This window comes from Hyperolius riggenbachi, chromosome 6 (genome assembly GCF_040937935.1).
Source record: "Hyperolius riggenbachi isolate aHypRig1 chromosome 6, aHypRig1.pri, whole genome shotgun sequence".
In the NCBI taxonomy this organism is placed as follows: domain Eukaryota; kingdom Metazoa; phylum Chordata; class Amphibia; order Anura; family Hyperoliidae; genus Hyperolius; species Hyperolius riggenbachi.
In genome coordinates, this window is record NC_090651.1 from 43,674,603 (window position 1) to 43,694,842 (window position 20,240).

At 43.4% G+C, this 20,240-nt stretch overlaps 1 protein-coding gene across 3 annotated transcripts in view; it reads right to left on the reverse strand.

Annotated features, from left to right (window-relative positions):
- Positions 1-20,240, reverse strand: part of ST6GALNAC5 (ST6 N-acetylgalactosaminide alpha-2,6-sialyltransferase 5) — a 379,731-nt gene that overhangs the window by 14,770 nt on the left and 344,721 nt on the right. For all 3 annotated transcript variants that reach the window (XM_068239195.1, XM_068239192.1, XM_068239193.1), the window contains one exon: positions 12,784-12,891. In XM_068239195.1, the coding sequence (XP_068095296.1) occupies positions 12,784-12,891 (108 nt within the window). The remainder of the gene's footprint in view (positions 1-12,783; positions 12,892-20,240) is intronic.

Here is a 20,240-nt window from a genome sequence, read left to right on the forward strand (position 1 = left end):
ACAGTTAGGGTTAGGCATCAGGAACAGTGTTTGTGCAAGGGGGGTGGATATGGTTAGACACCACCAGGGATGGGAGTGAGGTCTTAGTGTTAGGCACCACCGGGGGAGGGTCTTAGGGTTGGACACCACCAGGGGGTCTTAGGCTTAGGCACCACCAGGGGATGTCTTAGGCTTGGGTACCACCAGGGAGGTCTTAGGGTTAGGCACCACCAGGGGGGGTCTTAGTGTTAGGCACCACCAGGGGGGGTCTTAGGGTTAGGCACCACCAGGGGGGGTCTTAGGGTTAGGCACCACCAGGGGGGGTCTTAGGGTTAGGCACCACCAGGGAGGTCTTAGGGTTAGGCACCACCAGGGGGATCTTAGGGTTAGGCACCACCAGGGGGATCTTAGGGTTAGGCACCACCAGGGGAGGTCTTAGTGTTAGGCACCCGAGGGGGGGTCTTAGGGTTAGGCATCGGTAGTGGAGTGTTCTGTGTGAGAGTAGGGTTAGGTTAAGCTGTAGTAAAATATCGGTAAGATTTTCTACTGTTTTATTATTGTTCTTAACAATTTTCATTTGGCAATATTATACAATCGGTACCTGTTTACATGTTTTTGGCTTCATCCTGTGTCCAGTTCAAAATGGTCTTTATCGTTTATAAAGATTTCCCCTCTACCCTGCGCCCATTTTCCTAGCCCCTCTATTTCACACATTTGTAAGTAGAGGACTACCTGACTCCATGATGTAAAATACATACATACAGTTCACGTTTCTGATTTTCTAGCCTCCTCTGCAATTCAGATCATCGATTTTCACTCTCAAAACACTTTCAGGTTTTTTTCCCTCTGATAAATCAAATTGATCAGGAGGGCTTCAGTGGGAGAGGAAAATATTCTTTTTTTATATTTTTAAAGAAAAAAAAATTACAAAGCAATTTCCTTTCCTGTGGTATATAAGATATATTGATATACACGCCTTCAGAAGGCGGCCCGACGGAGTGTATAATAATATTGAGCAGCGATCATAATCCGGAACCTAAAAATTTACATCCTGAATCAATATTGGGAGCTGGTGATGAATATACAGCCAGCCAGGCATACAGCGGAATATTAAGACAGAAATGGAGTCAATCTGTACAGAGCGATCCGGGAATGGAATTCTAATCAGGAAACATATTTGAAACATCTGTCTCCTTTCCCCGTAATGCCTTCGCAGGATTACCTACAAGCTTACACTCAGCAGAATTTTACCGACATTCTGTAAAACAACACCTGGGAATTATTTCTATACTGTCAGATGTTCCGGGATAACTGAATGCTGATTTTCCTGCAGTCTTATGAGTTCGAAGTGGTCCAATGTAACTGGTTAGAAATGTCACAAACGGTTCCAGGCGAACTTCGGGTGGTTCGCGTTCGCCTGCGAAGGCGAACTTTCCCGGAAGTTCGATTTGCCCCATAATGCTCTATTGAGCAAAACTTTGACCCTCTACATCACAGTCAGTAGGCACATTCTTGCCAATCAGACTGCACTCACTCTTGGAGCCCCACCCCCCCCCCCCCCCCCTTATACAAGGCAAGGTCCTTGTGCCATTTTACTCACTAGTCTGCCTGTACTAATTAGTTAAAGGACAGCTGCTGACAGACTGTGCTAGGTAGAGTTTAGCTAGGCTCTTTCCTCACCCCCTCCTCCCTCACTTCCTCATGGAGAAGGGTCTCATCTTCCAGGGAATTGTAGGCTTTTAAAAGCCAGCTTACATACCTTGGCCGGGAATTTAACCCAGGTCTGAGTGCTTGGTAGTCAGCTCTCTTAACCGCTATACTACCTCCAACACTACATGCTGAAGGCAGCCCAGCATGTACCATTATGATACATCCTAGAGAAAAATGAGCTTGCTTAAAGATTTGTAGGCTTTTAAAAGCCAGCGTACATACCTTGGCCTGGGAATTGAACACAGGTCTTGGCCAGGAATTGAACCCAGGTCTGAGTGCTTGGTAGTCTGCTCTCTTAAAGATTAACTGTCAGGCTGCAAAAGCTAATTTAAACCTCTATTCTCCTGTGTTAAACAGTTTAGAAGGAAGCCAAAAAGGCAATACTGAAGTTAAAAATCTTTCTGACTTTGATGTGTGCTGAACAGCAAGGCTCGTTATTCCCAAGCTCCTAAGGAGGCCGGCAGGACGCATAAAAGATACTGCAAAGTATTCTGGGGCTGCTTCTTCTCCCCACTGCGCTACCTTGGGTCCTCCCCTTCATTTCCCTATCCCGCCCTAAGGCTGCTTTCACAGTGGGAAGTTACAGGCTCATGTTACAGCAGCTTGTAACAGCAGCCTAACTCACAGCCCTGAAAAATCACAGGGCACATGTTCCGTTAGAGTATACTGCATGAGTCCGCTTTTGTTCCTAGCCACATGGCTAATTAATATTCACTGCACAGTAGTGTTGCCCGGATCATGAACCATTAGGATATTTTTGGTGAGTTAAATCATCAGGAAGCAGGGAGGATATGACATCACAATTGGCTTCATAGGAGACAGACAAACATGGAACCTGCCATGAGCTGTCAGAAGCATCATTCTCTGCAAATACTATATAAAAATTCTGTGAAATCCAAACGTGGACAGTGAAATGCATATGTAATGTAAGTACAGCCAATATTTAGCTACTGATATATGTGTTTTTTTTCTCTGAGACCCTATACCTAACAGCTCCTCTTTAACCGCTATACTACCTCCAACACTACATGCTGAAGGCAGCCTAGCATGTACCATTATACATCCTAGAGAAAAATGAGCTTGCTTAAAGATTTGTAGGCTTTTAAAAGCCAGCTTACATACCTTGGCCTGGGAATTGAACCCAGGTCTGAGTGCTTGGTAGTCAGCTCTCTTAACCGCTATACTACCACCAACACTACAAGCTGAAGGCAGCCTAGCATGTACCATTATGATATATCCTAGAGAAAAATGAGCTTGCTTAAAGATTTGTAGGCTTTTAAAAGCCAGCTTACATACCTTGGCCTGGGAATCTCTCTCTCTCTCTCTCTCGTTTTAAGCTGAAAATTAACTTCAATGGCATCAACGGATACCAGCAGAATTTCACAGGCAATTTCGTAATGGAATTACCAATTTCCACCCAAAATTTCGGAAAATACAATTCCGCGGAAAGAAGTGACCATCCCTACTAGAGAGAGAGATAGACGAATCTACATGGCTATCTGGGGTTCTCTTCGGACAACTGTTGAACACAAAAGGCAAGGCCGTGCCTGGGTGGGGTTGAACCACCAACCTTTTAGTTAACAGCCAAACACACTAACCAATTGTGCCACAGAGACTGTGTTCTATTCCTGGCCAATGTGAGTTGGCTTTTGACATACTACACATCCTTAAGCAAGCTCATTTTTCTCTAGGATATATCATAATGGTACATGCTAGGCTGCCTTCAGCATGTAGTGTTGGTGGTAGTATAGCGGTTAAGAGAGCTGACTACCAAGCACTCAGACCTGGGTTCAATTCCTGGCCAAGGTATGTAAGCTGGCTTTTAAAAGCCTACAATTCCCTGGAAGATGAGGGAGGGAGGGAGGAAGGAAGGGAGGAGGGAGGAATACACTGCCTGAGTTTTTAAAGCAGTGTAGGCCTGTAATTGAATGAGATGTGTGACCTTAAAATAGGGGTTTATGTGATATCTAGTTTTTTGTCTGGGACTTTTAATGTGTATGTCACTCAATCATGTGTTCCTACAGGGATTAGAACCCTTGAAACATGTTTTCTATCATTTTTCCAGCCGGTAAAAATGTTTCTAAATTTTTAAGTTCGCCTCCCCATTGAAGTCTATTGCGGTTCGCGAACTTTTCCGCGAACCGAACCTTTCGCGGAAGTTCGCGAACAGGGTGGAGGTTTGCAACATCACTATAACTGGTATGTGGACAGCATGGCCGGTGCCTAGTGACCTAAACTGTTCCTGAACTCTGTGTCTTTTTTAAATTAAAGTGAGTCTAAAGCCAATTGAAAAATGAAACAAAAAAAAACAAAAACCCAGATACTTACCTAAGGAGAGGGAAGGCTCTGGGTTCTAAAGAGCCTTCCCGCTCCTCTCCTGGTCCCGTTGTTCCAGTACTGGCTTCCCCCGTTAGCAGTCTCTGACCAATAGGCCAGAGACTGATCTCTGTCACTACCGGATGCTTAGAAGGACTGGCAGCTCTATACTGCGCATGCACAAGCACGCTCTCTCACACACCCACACATGCACAGTACGGAGCCACCCATCTTCGGGAGCCAGGGGCGTATCTGGGTAATAAAGAGCCTATGGCAAACACTGAAATTGCGCCTCCCTCCCCACAGTTAGAGCCCTCTTCCCGTCTAAAAACAGCCTCCTTTCCTGCATATGTGTGTTATGGTTGCTGTGTTTTATTGGATATTGCTGGTTACTTTTTTCTTCTTATTCCCTTTCTGTCCTCTTTCCTAACACAAAGCCAAATGAGCTCTACATACATAAATTAAGTAGCCATGTTTCCCATATAACAGAATTAATCTGATCTGAGTGATGGGGAGACACAGAGGTAGGCATGGCGCGCAGCACAGGAGGTGACATGGCACCCATGAGTCATGCCTGTACCCCTCTAGATACGCCTCTTTCGGGAGCACTCAGGCTCCCAAAGACTTCTGAAGCCTCCTCCGGTGGCAGATTGGTCAGGGAAGCAGTTCTGCACCGTGGGGACCGTGAGATGAACAGGAAGGCGCTATAGGAACCAGAGCCTTCCCTCTCCTACGGTAAGTATCTGTTTTGTTTTGCTTTTTTTCAAAGTTACTTTGAAATCTCTTTAAAGGCATTAGTATATTTTTCTCTGAAGCATCATTTTGCCTCTATGAACAAGGATGCCACTACAAATCACCCCCCCCAAGCAAAATTTCTTTGACCCCCCCCCCCACCCCCCCTCTTTTCACACCCCTTTCCCCATCACCATTATCTTGGTAAAGTCAGTTGCGTGTGGTCCGGTGGTAGTCATGGAGAACATCCAAAGACATAACAACAAAAGTTGTTAAATAGGAACTCCAGCCTAAACAAACATACTGTCATTAAGTTACATTAGTTATGTTAATTAAAATAGATAGGTAGTATAATCTCTTACCCACCCTGTTTTAAAAGAACAGGCAAATGTTTGATTTCATGATGGCAGACATCTTTTTGGTTGAAAGGAGGCGACAGGGAGCATGAGACACAGTTCCAACTGTCCTGTGTGCTGATCACCCCTCCCAGTTGCTTTGATGGGTGGAGCTTAGCTAAAAATGCAGCTAAAAATGATGCTTTGGTAAGAAAAACAAAGTTCTCATGCTGTGAAACTGTTAAAGAAACACCAAGCCTTTTCAGTGCTGCTGAGTAGATTTTTAATCCGAAGGTTCACTTTAATGACTAACTGTACAAGAGTTCCTTGTGAACTTTCAAGTGAAGTGTGGCCCGTTGTTAGTCGAGGAGCAGAAATGCAGACCTCAAACCAACAAACGTTGATTCTGGTGATACCTTTAATGACTAACTGCTCCTTGACTAACACCGGACCTCACTTCACTTGCTTCACCATGGAAAACACTACAACCTACCAGGTATCAATGGAACTGAAGAACCTGACAAAGAAATTGGCACAATTGGACGGTACAAGTTAGTCATTAAAGGTATCACTAGAATCAACGTTTGTTGGTTTGATGTCTGCATTTTTGCAACCTTTCAAAACTTTTTTTTTTTCTTCAGGCATGATACCGAACTGGATCAGAACCGTATGAATATATTTCTTACATGTATCAAGTTTCAAGTTAGTGTGCACACCCAGAAAATCATATATAAGTTTGTGCATGTAATACATAGCGCTTTATACAGTTCTGATCCAGTTCTGTATCATTATAGAGAAGTTTTCAGGGTACAATCCTTTATATTGTGAAGGATCAAAACACAGTCCTTTTTCAGGGCAATCCACCTTGCCCATCAACACTTGTTTTATATCTTTAAAAAGGACTAGAACAGCTGATGCAATCTCAAAAAGGCAAGAAAAATCTCTGAAAAAACTTTATTGACACAAGTAAAAAACATCCAAAAACATGGTTCTTCAATATCACAGTGGTAGGTCTTGAGAATACATTGAATTAGTTTTGAATCAACAAATGGTTATAGCTTTGCGGGTATTAAACTTCAAGGCTTGAAGTTTAATACGCGCAAAGCTATAACCATTTGTTGAAGAAGTTTTTTCAGAGATTTTTAGTCCTTATAGTCCTTTTTAAAGATATAAAACCAGTTCTGTATCATGCCTGAAGAAAAAACTTAGTTTCGAAAACTTGCAAGGAAGTCTTGTACAGTTAGTATCACCTAAACAACTTTTGTTATTACGGTACATCTTCGTATTCTCTTGGTGAAACCCACAGCTTGGGGGTATAAAACAAGTATGTTTATTATGGCCCCTCCGTAACACGTGGCCACAAAAATACCTGATCTGGGGGATGGATCCCTGTATTAGAGGGAAAAAGATTGGCCCGGACAGAGCCTAGACCTAAGTTCAATAGAAATGATGTGCGGTGACCTGAAGAAGGCTGTGCTCAAGGGAAAGAAGAGTGAGTAAATATGGGAATAGTGGGCCATTATGTGTCATGCTGATGCCTAACTTGTAATGATTGGTGTCAGCACACAGAGAGAATCTGATTATTGATGATCTGCAGAATCATCAATAATACAGATGTATACTTGATTATGGATGATCTGCAGAATCACCAATAATACAAGTATGACTAACCTCTGGACACCTAATGAAGTGTAAGTGTTTGGTGCAACTGTAGGCTATCTCCCGTGAGGCGGGAGACACAGATAACTTCGGCCAGAGACCACCTGAGGAGCAGGTGGCCCTCGGCTGAGCAGGGACTATCTCCTAAGAGAGGGGATAGAGATAATCTGGCAGCCAATGATTCCCTGGTAAACTGGGAATCAGACTGTACTGCAGCCAGGGGACTCCTATGGAGTAGAGGCCACTGGTTGCACTGCAGGAAGGACTCTCTGAGGAGCAGGAGGTCCTTGCAGCTAACTGACACTTGGTGGAATAGTGTCACGGATAGTACAGACAGACTGAACACTCGAGGGATGAGTGACAGCCAGAAAGGTCGGGAAGGCCAGGTTGGCAACACACGAGCAGATAAGGTACAAAGACAGAAGGCTGATTCTGTAACCGGGTACAGGCAAGGTTGGCAACTGGTAGGCAGATAGGCAGAGGTACCGAATCCGAAAGCAAGAGAGCGGTCGACAGAGCAAACAGTCATAACAGATATAAGGCACAATCCTAGTCTGAGGTGTGAAGTCCTTGGTCTCGACACCCGGGAACTAGTCTGAAGAATAACACAGTATCCTATGCTTGGGTGTGAGGTCCTTGGTCTCAACACCCTGGAACTGGTCTAAGGTATAACACAGCAATGACACAGTAATCCTAAGCTTGGGTGTGAGGTCCTTGGTCTCAACACCCTGGAACTGGTCTAAAGTATAACACAGTAAATAACAAGAGCGTAATCTGGCTTAGTGTAAATTCCCAGGTCCACCTGGTTGTAACACACTGTAGGATCTGACTGAGGTCTGAGTGCTCACGCGTAAGTATTCGCAACGGCAGACAACCAGCAAGTGACAGGCAAGATCTATATATACTACAGCGCTCCTCAGCGCCGCCCCCCGCCACTCAGCCAATCAGGAGTTCCGCTGGGATCAGCTGATCGTCCAGATCAGCTGATACCTCTCCTGCTGGCATAAAGGTCCTGTCTTCTAGCGTGCGCGCGCGTAGCTCTCCATCTGTGTGCACTAGAAGGCCCAGGCAAAGCAGACACATGCTGCTGTGCGGAAACCGCCGGTCTGAACGCGGAGACAGCCGCCCCGCCGCCAGACCGCGCGGCGGCATATCCGCTATTCATTACATAACCCAAGTGAGTGCTGTAATAAAATCAAAAGGTATTTCAACAAAGTTTTTAACCAACTTTTACTGACAAGAGGCCCCACAAAATGTTAATCTTCTGTTTGAAATAACTTTGTCACTCTGCAATAAAAAAAAAAAGAGTACCAAAAAGTAGGTGAAAAGGTATGTCAAAATTAATGTGTGCATTTTCTTGCTTGCTAGTGGCTTAAAGGGCATTTTATTTATAGTGTGAAAATATAACCTAGGAGAAAACGGTAATTGCATATGGGCCAATATTTCTCCAAACTAACAACACATTTTGAAATACAGAAATATTGTCTCTTAAAAATAATGCATGTTGATTTGGAAATTGATGCCGGCAGCGCGTTTCAAAAAAGTTTGGTCGGGGGCGGGGCATGTTTAATACCGTTCTAGATCCCCTTTTCTTTTAACAAAACTCAATTAAAGAACCACTATCGCGAAAATTTGTAAAATTTAAAATACATGTAAACATATACAAATAAGGAGTATGTTTCTTCCAGTGTAAAATGAGCCATAAATTAATGTTCTCCTATGTGGCTGTCACTTGCAGTAAGTAGTAGAAATCTGACATTACTGACAGGTTTTGGACTAGTCCATGTCTTCATGGGGGACTCTCAGAAAGGCTTTTATTCTTTATAAAGACTTGCCCTGAAAAGGACTTATATAATGATGCTGGCCAACCTTCGTTTTTTGTTTTTTTGGGCCAGTTGGACAGAGCAACTGGTATTCACTAAGTGCTTTTGAAACAAAAGAAAGTACTGAGAATCCCCCATGAAGAGATGGACTAGTACAAAACCTGTCAGTCTTGTCAGATTTCTACTACCTACTGTAAGTGACAGCAACAAAGGAGAAAAGTAATTTACGGCTCGTTTTACTCTGGAAGAAATTGACTTCTTATTTTTATGTGTTTGCATGTATTTTAAATTTTACTATTTTTGCGATAAATACAATTTTATTACGGTTTTACGCTGTGGTAGCCCGCTATGTTTTATTTGAGGTGATATGGTCTGAACAAGCCCAATAGAAAGAAGCACTATAAAGGCGGAACCTAATAAGGCGAGCGAGGGGTGGCCTGATGACTCCATAGGCGCTGAAGACCTCATCTAATAGAAGGTCATTGTGTAATGGAGAGTGCCTAGTGCTCTGGGGTGTGGTGGTGGTGTACCATTCCGGAAGGTTATAGTGTCCTCCTGGCTGGGACCCTGATTGAAGAGAGTGTTCCAGTATATGGGACTTTATTGGTCTATACTAAGGACTTGTTAACCATTTTTTTTTTATATTTATGCATCTTAAATGTTACAGTTTTTTGCGATAGTTTAAATAGCCCATATTTTCCGAGGATCAGTTTCATGCCCAGGTTCAGTTACACGTACCGTCCAGCCAATAAAGACATGTTTTAGACATCCAGATAATATATATAGTTGGATGTATTTAATCTCTGCCGGTCGTGGCCCGGTTCATTGAGTCTGTAACATTACTCCCAATACCTTTGAGACGTCCTTCTTGCGAGGAGATAAGAGGACCATTTAGTTCCATGGCGGTGATTATACCCAGCCGCTTCACTCCTAATTAATACTTATGCTTTGACAACCATTAAAGTGTTCTAATCTCGGCCGGGTATTATTCTAAATAAGGATTAATGCAGAGATCAGGGTGGTGCGGACACACGCAGGGGAAAATGATTACATTGTCTGCCTTCGATTGGAAACCAATCTGGGCAAAGCCGCGGAGCATGTTACATAACGAATGGCTGCATGCATATAGCTCCTGGTGGAAACGGCTTTCTGGGAAATGTAATAAGGAATATATTGATTCTGGCATTTGATAAATGCCATTAAAATCAATGAACTGTTTGGATTTCTACGGCTGCTCTGAAAGAATGAGTCCGGGAAACGAGACGGATTGGAGTTTTATCTTCCGGATGTCGTGAAATCGCTTTTCCAATTCAGCAAGTGTGATCTCCTGAAAGAGAACCTGAGGTGGATAGTTTTGTAAAGCAAATAAAAACACCCTGCAATCCTGAGGCTGGGGCAATCACAACACTGCAGCTCTGGCTCTGTGTGTCATAAAGTGGGACTGTCAGCCATAAAATCAAATTCCATTTACCCATTGCTCTGTGTTTATTATGCAGTCTACAACCTGAACCTGCATTGCAAACATTCCAATATAATCATAAATATTTATGCTCTAATAAATCTTATCTCAGTCGGCCCTGGCTCTATTCTTATACATTGCCAGAGAGAGGGAAGCTTGTTATTCCCCATCCCTGCTCCTTACTGATTGGCTGAGGGTAGGTTAGTGTGACACAAGGCTGAGAAGGGAGAAGCTGCTAAAATTTGATCTATGCTGTGCTCACGTGTGTTTACAAAGCAAGCTACATATGTCAGTGCAGTTTTTAGGAGAAAAAAAAGAGTAAGGGATGAAATGACATCAGGACTAGCTTCAGGCAGAGGCAGCAAAGATGGAAAATGCCTGAAACCGTTTCAGTGTCTCTTCATTTACTATATTAAATTCACTGAAATTAAAACGCGGACAGTACAATACATTTGAATAAGTATTTATTTTCTTATGTATGTGTTGTTTTTTTCCTGGGACATTATGGCTGTCCCTGCTGCTTTAACACAGAGGACAGAGCAGGAAGTTGGGGGAGAGGTACGCCAGAAGCTTAGAAGGGACAGGTGAGAGGCAGAGCTGGCCAATTAGAGCAGGGGAAGGGGCATTCCTAACGCCAGAGTGGGAGTTTTGCAGGAGTGCCTCTCATGCAACAGACAACCCTCCCCTTCGTAGATTGCCGACAAGCAGGGGGGAGGGGACGACACATGGCTGAGAGCGGCATTGAGGGGACACAGCAGCGGATTCTATTTCCGATCGAGAAAAAAATATATACAGCCTACTAACTGCCAGCTACCAATCCCAGCTGCAAATCCATCTCTTTTTTGGTCAAAAATAGATAGGACAATAGGACATGCTAAAAACAGTATTGATCACATTACTGGCTATCGGTCCAAGCGCATGTCCTTTCAATATATTTTTGATCGATATCCCTTTGGAAATTTATGGATTTGGATTTTACAATGGCAAACACTGACTAAATAATTTACAAAGGAATAAAAAAAAACACATAACCAATTCTATTTCATTATGTTATAACTATTACAGTTCCTATTTAAGACTGCATTGTTGGCGTACGTTAAAAAGGGGCGCTGGGAAAAAAGGGCGCGGGGTTTTAAACAATAAACATGGATAACGTTTAAAAATATAATGTACTATATTTCGTTTAAAAATAATGTTTTATAAAGTTATAAATCATTAAATAATGTGCATGAAATTGGCAATTGTGAAAACGTTAATCTTCCGTTTAAAAAGTGAAATGTATAATAACGTTTTAAAAAAAATTAATAAGTTACCCTCCCTGTACCTACCCCTAACCCCTAGACCCCCGTATTGGTGCCTAAACCTAAGACCCCCTGGTGGTGCCTAAACCTAAGACCCCCCTGGTGGTGCCTAAACCTAAGACTCCCCTGATGGTGCCTAAACCGAAGACCCCCCTGGTGGTGCCTAAACCGAAGACCCCCCTGGTGGTGCCTAAACCTAAGACCCCCCTGTTGGTGCCTAAACCTAAGACCCCCCTGGTGGTGCCTAAACCTAAGACCCTCCTTAGTGATCACAGTATTGTGTGTAGAATAATGTTTTAGAAACAGTAAGGGATAAAATATATTACAATTTACGTTACGTACTGATCGCTTTATTTTGTGAATAATAATGTTTTACAAACAGTAAGGGATAACATTTAAAATAATGTTTTATTGAAATAGGAAACGTAAATCATCACAAGCAGTTATAAAACATTAAAAATCTTCGGGCGCCATTGGAAAACGTTATTATTCTCGGGCGCCCTTTTTTCCTGTTCGGCGCCCAGTAAACGATATTTATTATGGGAGTGAATGGCGGTGCCCGGTTTGTCCACTAGCCTCCTGCGCCCTTTTTTACTGTTTCCGCATTGCTGACCCTGTTTTAGAAATATCTTGGTGGGACGTGTTCACACTGTCTCAGTAAATATACTTACCTTATTTCCTTCCAATGCCGTGCTATGGCCATACAAGAAGAGTTCGGGCACTGTACACTTGCTCGGCAATGTACACACCCTGAAGAGACGCCCACAGCGTGAAACGAGTCGGTGGGCGGAGATTTCGTCACGCCTGGCCGCCCTATCAGCTCTCAGCAGGGGATAGCCAAACCCCTGAGCCTCCAGGGGAATACTGCCGGCATCTAGCTTACAGGACATGTGGAGACCGTGATGCAGGCTGTTCTGGGACGCCAGTCAGCCGCCCGCCGGTCCACACTACACTTTGCCAGCTGAATAACTCCCCAGTGAGTATCCAGAAAGGGCCCCAACGTACCTCCCAAACGTACCAGAAGACTAGGAGCTGCAGCGCAGCAGAAAGGCTACGGACTGTGGGTGAGATCCATCCAGTGATATACTTGTCTGACCTGCCACCGTATGATGTATGCTCTTGATTTTTGGAGGCGTTAGCCCTAATATATGAGGACATTCAGGATGCAACTTTGATGTGGCAGAAGCAAGCTTGTTACCATCCCTAACCCTTTTTCCAAGCCTATTCACATGTTATATTTATGCGCAGCGCAGAGATCTAAGAAGGGTATCTGGGGGTGATTGAATGTGCTGGGAGTGGATGTGAGCGTGTTACATGGCCGGCCAGGAATGTTAAAGCGGAACTCCGCAATTTCTCTTCAAGAATTTTAATGTGTTTGATTTTAAATCCCCTTTTGATACAATAAAGCTTCATATACTTTTTGATTACACTTGATACCTATTATTTCTAGATTAATAATGTACACTTACCTGCAGAAATCTGGTGGGACCATTCCGTATACATTAATTGTGTCACAGAGTTCTAACGCAATGGTCATAGTGAACCACCCGGTGCTGAGCCACGTGTTGGAAACCCTCCTGAAAGATAATGACACAGTGATATTAATATTATTAGATTACTATTCTGCTTATGACAAAACACTTCAAGGCAACCGTTACCAAGAGACAATGCCAACAGTTACCATGGTAACAGTCACACAATGGCATTGAAACAAATGTCTGAGGGGAAAACTATTTCCTGCATCACATCCACCAATCACAAGCCAGGGATGGAAGATGACACAAGGCCTGGATGGATAATGCACACTGGAATATGACTGAATTAATGAGGTAATGCCTGATGCAACACGCTCTCTTTAAACTAGAACTCCAACTATTGCCTTATATATGGTTGACGTTTCTATTGCTGTCTGTTTCTTTGCTTGAGAAATTTGCCTTTACTGAGGCCTCTTTCAAGCCGGGTACTTTTAGCGCTCGTTTCCGACGCTGGACAGGCAGCCCCCACCCATGGAGTCACACCTGAGCTTAGCTGCATCCGTGCTCAGATCGTTTTCTGCTGTGTGGTAACACCAACCCATGTCAAACGCTAACATGCATAGTATTACAAATGCTACATTCAGCTGCATCTAATTGCAGCTGCTCTTGAGCAGCAAATGGGACAATCAACTGCCTGACAAGCGTGCAGTTCAGCCTCCCATCTAAAAGAGGCCTCACTGTGACCGGTGACCCCACAGGAGGTAAGAAAATGTCCTGCAGTAAAAATCTCAGAGGACTTAAATGACATCTGAGGTGAAAATAAGCTGATGAGAAAAACAATTGTGTCTATTGTCCTTCTCCCAAAAATGACATTTTTAGATATCCCACAGTTTTATGTTATATTTAAATCTAGTTTTTGAAGTTTTTACTGTTTCATTGTCTCTGCTCAATTACACCTTTATAAGTACGTTAGAGCTCAAATCTATGAATTATTGACCTTTTTTATTTCTTTCCTACTCCAAGAAGCCATTTACTGACAGGAAAGTGTTTTATGTCTGTAATTGCTTATCAGTGAGGGTTATGCTATAGTCTGACCCAATCTAACCCAGTTCCGACCCAAATAGAAACTGTCACTTGCAATCATGATGTTTAACTCTTTCAGGCAGAAGAAGAAAGAAAGGAACACAGCCTAGTTATTTGTGTGCTTGGCACTGTACATACACATATCTATCTCATCATGTCGCCTCAGTTGCCCTTTAAATCTACCCAACTCGGCAGTGTTGTATTGCTTTGTCTGGTTCAGGCCTGGGAATCGCTATAGGCGGTTTGTGGGAAATTGCAAAGTGGCCCCAGTTTGCCTAATCGCTGAAGTGCCGCAATTTAACTGCGGTTCACAAAGAGATCGGGATTTGGCTACTGCAGCCACTGATGTGATCGCTACGGAATTGCTTCCAAAATGCTGCAGCCCGATCGCTGAGCGCAAGCGCTACAGTTAAACCACCCTCATAGGGTTTTACTACCACAGTGGTTTTCCGATTGCTGGCAAAACGCAAACGTAAAAAAAACAAAGAAAAACTGCTGCTAGTGTGTCCCAGACCTTATACAGTTTTCCTCACTTCTTGTTGCTTTATCAGGACATATTACAGGTCATATTACAGTCTTAAAGAGACTCAGAGATGAGTCATAAGGCCGCTTTTTCACTTTCCCAGGGCTTCCTCCAGCCCCATAAGCATGGTTGCGTTCCTCGCCGTCCTCCTGCTGTCTCCCATTCAGCCGCGGTGAGCCCCGGTAACAGGCTCAGTGACGACAGTCTGGGTCTACTGTGCATGCGTAGTAGGCCTGCGCATGCGCAGAAGACCATGACTGGCTTCGACTCACCGCAGCTGAACGGGAGACGGCAGGAGGACGGCGAGGGACACATCCGTGCTTATGGGACTGGAGGAAGCCTCAGGTTAGTAAAAAATCTGCCTTATGACTCATCTCTGAGGGCCCGTTTCCACTATCGCGAATCTGCATGCGTTTTCTGCACGCAGATTCGCACAACCAATACAACTTAATTAGCCTGTTTCCACTTGTCAGGAAAACAGAGCGTTTTTCTGTGCAGGAAAAATCTGCACAGCAGAGCCATCCGAATTCGCACCCCGCAAGGCAGTGTGTGATTCGCATACAATGTAATTAATAGGAAATTCACAAGCGTTTTCGCTATGCAAATTTTCCATGCAAATTTGCGTACACGTTCGCCTAAAATCAATGTAAAAGCACACAGGCACTGACATGATTACATTTGCATACTTACAAAAAAAAAGTGAAAATGTACGCAAATACGTGGTAAAATTCGCATCCACATGCAAATTCGTTTTCACGTTTTCCACAACTAATTTGCACCGCACAAGTGGAAACGGGCCTTGAGTCTCTTTAAAGCTCCACGGAGGACCCAGGTGTGGTGATATATTGAGGTGCGGATGATATTAGGGAGTACAGGAACATATCTCTGTCATTTTTCTGTCTGCTATATCTCACATGTGTATTCTGCTTTGAAGTGATGGTCATCTGGCTGTACTACATTTGCATCTAAAGGGACTTCAGTGAATAAGCTGGGGTAATCAGACAATGGCAGAAGTGAAGTGTGGAAGTCATTGACACTTGAAACATTTACACTTCTGTTGAGGAAGAGCCTCCTGTGTGTTGAAACATTATTTCGTTGTGAGGAAATTAAATTATTGGTGGAGGTGCAAACGATATCCTTATCTTTGATCAGCTAGGAAATACTGTCAACATTGGGGTTGTCACCTGTAACGTGGACTAGGGAAATCTTTTTCATGTATGTGCTAAAATACACTTTAACCTAGGAAATAATGTTGAGGAAGCCTTTTGATGTCTGGTAGGATACAATCTTACCTATTGAATTCTGCAATCTTCAAGAAGCTAAAACAGGAACCCTTTGACGTTTGCATATCACAGGAAGATTATGGCAAGCGTTCGGTGATGTCACAAACGGGGAAATTGCATTAGTTCCTGGGGGCTGGACATTAAATGCCCCAGGGGACACTTCAGAGTATAAAAAGAAGAGCCAGATACCTAGAAAGAATCTTCTCTTGGAGGTAGCGCTTTAGCTAGGGATGATCGCGACTCCTGGTCGAAACAGCATCCTCCCGTCAAACAACGTTCTAACCTAAGCTGGTAACGTTCTTTTTTCCCCCGTTTATTTTTACGCAAATATCCGTGTGTGTATTTTTGTAACTTGTATTTTTGTAACTTTTATCTTTGTAACTTTTTTTACTTTGTTTTTGTACATCTTTTGTATATATTAAGTTCTGCATTGTTCCACGTTTTTATGGAATATTAAATCGTTATTTAATAAGCTAGACTTCTGCCGTACTAAACTAACACTCATAGCCTAGAAGAGATTGAAGTGTGTATAAGGCCGTGCCTGATTGTATGCTTGAGCAACACTACCATATGAAATTGTAATTGCATTGTGTGTGGGGGCGTTTGTCATACGTTGGTCTAAAGCGCGCAGCTGACCCAACGTACAAAAAACGCCAGTGCGAGTAGCGACAGCAGAGTGGCTAACAGTATCGTTCGGAACGACTGTTAGTGGTTTTTTGCTTCACTACAGTGTAAGATTGCAACCGTGTGGGTGTGTGGCGTTCCCGTATTCGTCCTAAGCGCAAAGCTGACCCGAATACGAAAACGCGGAGTGTGCGCTGAGGACTCGACAGCAGAGTGGAAGTGTCTAGCGAACCGCTAGTGGTGGCAGTGAGAGGTGTTCTGAGGGGTCCCAGCCTTGTTTTAGCTTGACTAAGGCTGCTTCCCCTCTCGATCTGGTCAAACCCGCAGTCTGGAACCGTATACGCAGGCGTGCCGCGGGCCGGTTCCTGACACCAGGGACAGGAAGCGAGGGGGAATATCTTTAGTGGGCACTCAGAAGAAACTATAACATAACAAAAGAATCCCTTTTCCACACTATTCAAAACTAAAATTAAAAAATGGTCTTTAGCCTTTTTCCGGACGCAGGTAATTAAAAGCTACTTTTTGTTAACTGCCACATATCTTTGCCAGGGCATGGATTTCAGCGTGCCATCGCCGCACACTCCTGTCCCCGCAGCTGCACTCCGCTCACTCAGCTATCCAACAGTTGAGCTCTGTGACTAAACGCAAGAGGCCAAATATACTAGAGGCACCATGGCATGTTCTTGTATCTGATCACTAGAGGACTCTAGACTTTGGCCTCTAGTGTAATGACACACAGCTCTCCGGGTGAGAAGAGACAGGAAGAAGTCCTGTCGGTGGAGAGAAGACACAGGAGAAAGCGGCAAGAGACAGGTAAGTGTCAGTCAGTCCGAAATAATCGAAAGCTGCTACCGATGTGCTTCTGACCTGCCACAGATCGAGTGAAATCTCCCATCCAACCTCATCTACAGAAATGATCAATTTCAGGCAAACTTCTATTGATTGGGCATGGTTTGTGTCATCATTTTCTAGCAGTGTGGATCAAATTATCAAATCGACTGAATATCGATGAAAAATATCGACTAGTTCAAGACCGTCTTTAGGGTGCTTACACAAATCAAATTTTGATTGGCTAATGAATCGCCAATTCTCCCACCTCCATGTAGTAATGCCAACAGATTTTGAATACTGTACTATGTAGGGAAGCCTTCATATTACATGAAAGTGGTAAAATTGGCCAATCAAAAATTGGAAGTGTCTATGCCCTTAGAGATCTGAAAAGTCTAAGGAAAATAAAAATCAGACCAGCTGAATCTCTGCCTTTCTGGAACTCGTTTACTACCTATTTTTTTTTCTAGTTTTTGGATACAGATACGTATAAGTTAGAGAACAAAAGCATGCCAAGAATTGATGCTGTTCCAGTCTAATGCTGGGAATACTTGAGGTTTTTTTTTGGCAGTTTACAGGCTGATCGAATTTCCGATCGTCTTTCCGATCGATTCCTATTCACTTCTATGAGAAAATTGATCAAAAAGGATCAAATTCAGATTGGACCTGTTGGAAATTATTTATCAAGCCATCTATCTACCAAAAACTCATGATGTATTCCCAGCAATAGGGCTGGTTCAGACGGACGCTTGCGGAGCGTTTACCGCAAGCGTTCGGAACGTCGCGGTAAATGCTCTCATTCAAGTGAATGGGAGCGTTTACACCGAGCTTTTGCACGCTTTTACCCGAACGCGGCGTTCGGGTCCCGATTTTCGTTAGCATTCGAGCTGCCCTGGAAGCGACATGTAGCTTCCAGGGAGTGGCCAACCGCGACGGCTAATGTTCCCCTAGGGGAAGAAAAAACTCGACCGCATCGGAACGCGACTGAAGGCTACTGAAAGCCTGACCGCGAAGCCACCGCAACGCCCCCAGACGCAACGCCACGCAGACGTCCGTCTGAACCAGCCCTTAAAGAGGAACTGTAGTGAAAAGGACAGAATGAATAAGGGTGCTTATTTTTTACAATATTCTTTTATAGATTATTTAGTCAGTGTTTGCCCATTGTAAAAATCTTTCCTCTCCCTGATTTACATTCTGAAATGTATCCCTGGTGGTGACATCTAGTTCTGCCGGGTGATCTGTACAGAGGGAGATATGGTTTGCTTGGCAGTTGCAAAAAGCTATTATTTCCCACAATGCAACAAGGTTCACAGACAGCAAACTGTCAGAGCCATGGTCATAACATCACACGGTGGGAGGGGTTTCACCACAATATCAGCCATAGATGGTCTATTTGAGAAAAGGTAACGATTTCTCGTGTGAAAGGGGGGATCAGCTACTGATTGGGATGAAGTTCAATCCTTGGTTAAAGTTCCCCTTTAAAAGTAATCTGAAGTGAAAATAAACTTATGATGTAATGATTTGTATGTGTCGTACAGCTAAGAAATAAAACATTAGGAGCAGAGATACGAGTCTAATATTGTTCCCAGTACAGGAAGAGTTAAGAAACTCCAGTTGTTATCTATGCAAAAGAGCCACTGATCTCTCCATGACTTTCAAAGTCGCAGAGAGCTCTGTCTTCTGAAGCTTATAATCTCAAGTGTCTGTCACTGTATTTTGTTTTTTTCTGCGGAGGACAGTTCAAAAGTTCACTGGCCTGCTCTGTGAAATAATTTAGAATGCTGAGTGTAGTGTGTAAACTGCAAATATTAAAGAATGATGCAATGTTATAAAGAAAAAACTATATAACTGAAAAAAAAATATGAGACTATTTTGTTTGCTACTAATGTTCTAGTAATTATCCGTACTACACATACAATTCATTATATCATAATTTTTTTCACTTAAATGTCACTTTAAAATAGTTTAGTTGTGTGAAAACAACTAAGCAATGATAACCAACTACAGAGGCAAGAGAGCTGCTACATCTTCCCCATCCCACGACAATACAAAGATTATTACATCTTCATAGGGACGCAATACAAACAGACACACTATCCTATAAAAACAATTAAAAGCATGAATCACAGCTGGGAACATAAAAATTAATAATAATCATGAGGATAAATAAGTAAATCAATGAAGGGCTGCTGATTGATGATTCCATTTCCCCCGGGCTTCCAGCAAGGTTGCCCATTAGTAGCCAGAGGGAATGGATTTATTAATCAGAGACTCTTCATCGATTTACTTAATTTATTATCATGATTACTTTTATTCTTTATTTTCCCAGCATGTTGTAATTGTGTTTATGTGAAAGTGCTGCTTTTTTTGTATTGTGATCTGTATGAAGACTTGATAAAAGTTGTATTTTGGGGATGACGCAGCCAAAGCAACTTACTTACAATAACACAATGCAATACAATAACATTCGTAAAGCCCTTCTCTCCCATAGGACTCAAATGTCTCAGATCAATACAGGATTGCAGGCTGGGTTGTGTTACTGAGGAGATAGTCAGGTGTTCATAAATGCCAGACTGAAAAGGTGGCTTTTCAGTTTGGACTTAAATGCTTCCAGGGATGGAGATATCCTGATTAGGTGTGGCAGGGAGTTCCATAGTGTAGGGGCAGCATGACAGAAGACTCTTTGTCCAAAGGTTTTGAAGTGGACTCTGGGGGGTGACCAAGTTATTAGATCCTTTTGATCTAAGATTGTGGGGGGTGTGATGCAGTTGCAACAAGTCATTTAGGTATCCAGGGCCCTGATTGTGCAAGGATTTGAATGTCAATAAGCCGATCTTAACCGTTTGGGGACCGCCGCAGGTAAATCCTACGCCGCACTTGTGGCTGTCTAAGCCTGATGCAGTGTAGGATTTACTCCGCCTGCCGTTTCCGCTCCCGATGCGATTGTGCGCACCCATCTCGATTGGCTCCTGATAATGTGATCACTATAATCGCCGGCGGATCGTAGTGATCACCATTATAGCTGCGGGGGGGGGGGGGGGGGGGGGGGGGGGGGAGAGGATCCACGGTGCTCCCCTCCACTCTGGCCGGCATCCCCGCTCGCTTCGACG